Consider the following 3153-nt stretch of genomic DNA (forward strand, 5'->3'; position numbering starts at 1 on the left):
CTGGTCAACATGGTGAAACCCCGTCTCTACTAAAACTACAAAAAAATTAGCTGGGCATGGTGGCGCGTGTCTGTAGTCCCAGCTACTCAGGAGGCTGAGGCAGGAGAATTGCCTGAACTCAGGAGGCGGAGGTTGCGGTGAGCCGAGATCGTGCCATTGCACTCCAGCCTGGGTAACAAGAGCGAAACTCCGTCTCAAAAAACAAACAAACAAACAAACAAAAAAACAAATAAATAAATTAATTAAAAAACCCAAAAACCCCCACAAAGTCTTTAAGAAAAGCAGAAAAAGACAATATTCTAAATTGTTTCTTTTCTTCCCCCCCCGTGAGATGGAGTCTCACTCTGTTGCCCAGGTTGGAGTCCAGGGGTGTGATCTTGGCTCACTGCAATCTCGGACTCCCGCGTTCAAGCGTTTCTCCTACCTCAGCCTACCGGTGAACTGGGGTTACAGGCATGCGGCACTACGCCCAGCTAATTTTTTCATACTTTTAGTACAGACAGGGTTTCACCATGTTGGCCAGGCTGGTCGTAAACTCCTGACCTCCTGATCTGCCTGCCTCGGCCTCCCAAAGTGTTGAGATTACAGGTGTGAGCCACCATGCCCGGCCTTCATAATGTAATTTTTTTTAATTAAGAAAAAGATGGTAAGCAAAATAATTAGTTCATATGACTAAATTATAAGCTTCTGAGAAATTGTTCTACAACTGAAAAACTGCTCTAAACATACAGCTTGTACCAAGACAATATCTTCTAGCACAATAAAGTCCAATTTATCTATATTTGAGACTAATCCTCAAGGAATAAAAATGCAAACGATTACTGAGGTCGAAGTTCAACTTGGAAGAAAAGTTTCCTGTAGAAATTTGTAAGGCTGCAAGGAGTACTAGCTGACATAAAGTTTAGCCTTGAGGGAATACTAATAACGTTAGTTTCTTATTACAATGAAACTTCCAAATCATTTCTAGCAGGCAACATTTTGTTAGCTGTGATTTACACATTTGAAAAAAGAATGTATGTTTCGAATTCATAATTCGATTTTATTGAAAATTCTCAATTTCTTTTCGAACAATAAAATTTCCGAAGTTTTACCAAATTACAAAGGTAATATGATAATCCCCTCCTTTCAATTTCAGCAGAATACAAATAACAAAACTGCTACAAAGAGTCCTGTGTATTCTGCTATTTTTAGTAGAAACACAAACACTGCCAGTTTAGTATTAAATGATAATTTTATGTTGAAGGATATTTGCCAGTTATGCTGAATGCATGCCAGGTAGAATACTTGTTTTCTTATCAAAATAAACTGGAAGGAGTAGTTAAAATAAACTTTAGCCATAAAATAAATCTTTGTGTTTTGACCGGGTCAGCTACAAGTGGTTTATTTAAAAAATGTGCAATAGCCTGATTAGACTTCTAAGATTCTGGTGAGTTTTGACTTAACAGTTGAACAAGTATTACACCAAGGCACAGATCTGGTTGGCAAATAAGCTTTTTTTTTTTTTTTTTTTGAGACATAGTCTTGTTCTGTCGCCAGGTGCCAGGCTGGAGTGCAGTGGTGCAATCTCGGCTCACTGCAACCTCCGCCTCCTGGGTTCAAGCCATTCTCCTGCCTCAGCCTCCCGAGTAGCTGGGACTACAGGCACATGCCACCATGCCCAGCTAATTTTTGTATTTTTAGTAGAGATGGGGTTTCACCAGGCACCATGTTGGCCAGGATGGTCTCGATCTCCTGACCTCGTGATCCACCCGCCTCAGCCTCCCAAAATGCTGGAATTACAGGCATGAGCCATGGCTCCTGGCCGTCAAATAAGCTTTCAAGAAAGGAGAACACTGGCTGGGTGTGGTAGCTCACACCTGTAATTCCAGCACTTTGAGATGCTGAGGTGGGTGGATCACGAGGTCAGGAGTTCAAGACCAGCCTGGCCAAAATGGTGAAACCCTGCCTCTATTAAAAATATAAAAATTAGCCAGGTGCAGTGGCAGGCACCCAGCTACTCGGGAGGCTGGGGCGGGAGAATCGCCTGAACTGGGGTGTGGAGGTTGCAGTGAGCCAAGAGTGCACCACTGTACTCTAGCCTGGGTGACAGAGTGAGACTTCATCTCAAAAAAAAAAAAAAAAAAAAAAAAAAAAAAAAAAAAAAAAAAAAAAAAAAAAGGAAGGAAAACATCATTATCTGCAGGAATCCTAGATAGATATCGTGTGAAAAAAAAATGATTCCTCAGGGAAGGGAGACTCTTTCAAGATTATACGTATATGAGAGTAAGAAAACAGTAAATGGCACAGTACAGAGTGAGAACAGTAGTAGCAACTTGCAGAAGAAACAAGTTGGGAGATCAGAACATAGACACGATAGATCTATATTAATATAAAAAACATGAGATTTAACTTAACGTGCACATGAGAAGGGAAAATGCTCAGACAGAATTGAGAATTTCAGAGAAAAAACCCCACAAAACTCTGGATGAGAAAAAACTGGAGTTATGGTAAGCCTTCATACAGCAATGCAAGTGTAAATTCTATAGAAAGGGATAAAAAAAGTTCAGATGTCACTCACCAGTCATTTTCAGACTCAAAGTAACAAACGGAAATGAGTCGTGCTCCACTTCCCACAGCAAATTTGTTCTCTAGGGGGGACCACTTCACAAAAGTAGCTGCACGATTAATTCTCAGGATCACCAGGGTTGGCTTCCAGATACCATCTTTCTGACTCCAGACATAGGCATTTCGGTCTGCCCCGCAAGTGACGATGCGGTCGCTCTTGGGAGCCCAGTCAATACCTGCAAAGTGAGACATGGGTCATCTGCTTTGCCCAGTCAATGACAAATTGCGGCACAGGCAGACTGGCTGTTACTTGATAATTGTGGAATCTAGGAGATAGATATAAAAGGCTCATTATACTATTTCAGTTTTTAAAAGCCTGTTTACAATTTTCCATGGTAACATATTTCTTTTTTTTTTCCCCCACATTCTGATTATTTTAATAATTTGAGTTCTGGGATACAAGTGCAGGATGTGCAGGCTTGTTACATAGGTAAATGTGTGCCATGGTGATTTGCTGCACCTATCAACCCATCACCTAGGTATTAAGCATCACATGCATCAGCTATTTAGCCTGTTGCTCCCTCCTCCCTGCTCCCCGAAATAGGCCCC

General features: G+C 41.3%; 1 protein-coding gene across 1 annotated transcript in view; it reads right to left on the reverse strand.

Moving 5' to 3' along the window:
- The window catches only part of ARPC1A (actin related protein 2/3 complex subunit 1A), a 21578-nt gene extending 18764 nt beyond the window's left edge, over window positions 1–2814 (reverse strand). The window contains exon 1 of the mRNA XM_017533684.2: window positions 2558–2814. Within this exon, the coding sequence (XP_017389173.1) occupies window positions 2558–2796 (239 nt within the window). The 5' untranslated portion in view covers window positions 2797–2814. The remainder of the gene's footprint in view (window positions 1–2557) is intronic.
- Window positions 2815–3153: the final 339 nt, after the last annotated feature.

The sequence above is a fragment of the Cebus imitator genome, unplaced genomic scaffold, assembly GCF_001604975.1.
Source record: "Cebus imitator isolate Cc_AM_T3 unplaced genomic scaffold, Cebus_imitator-1.0 Scaffold82, whole genome shotgun sequence".
In the NCBI taxonomy this organism is placed as follows: Eukaryota; Metazoa; Chordata; class Mammalia; order Primates; family Cebidae; genus Cebus; species Cebus imitator.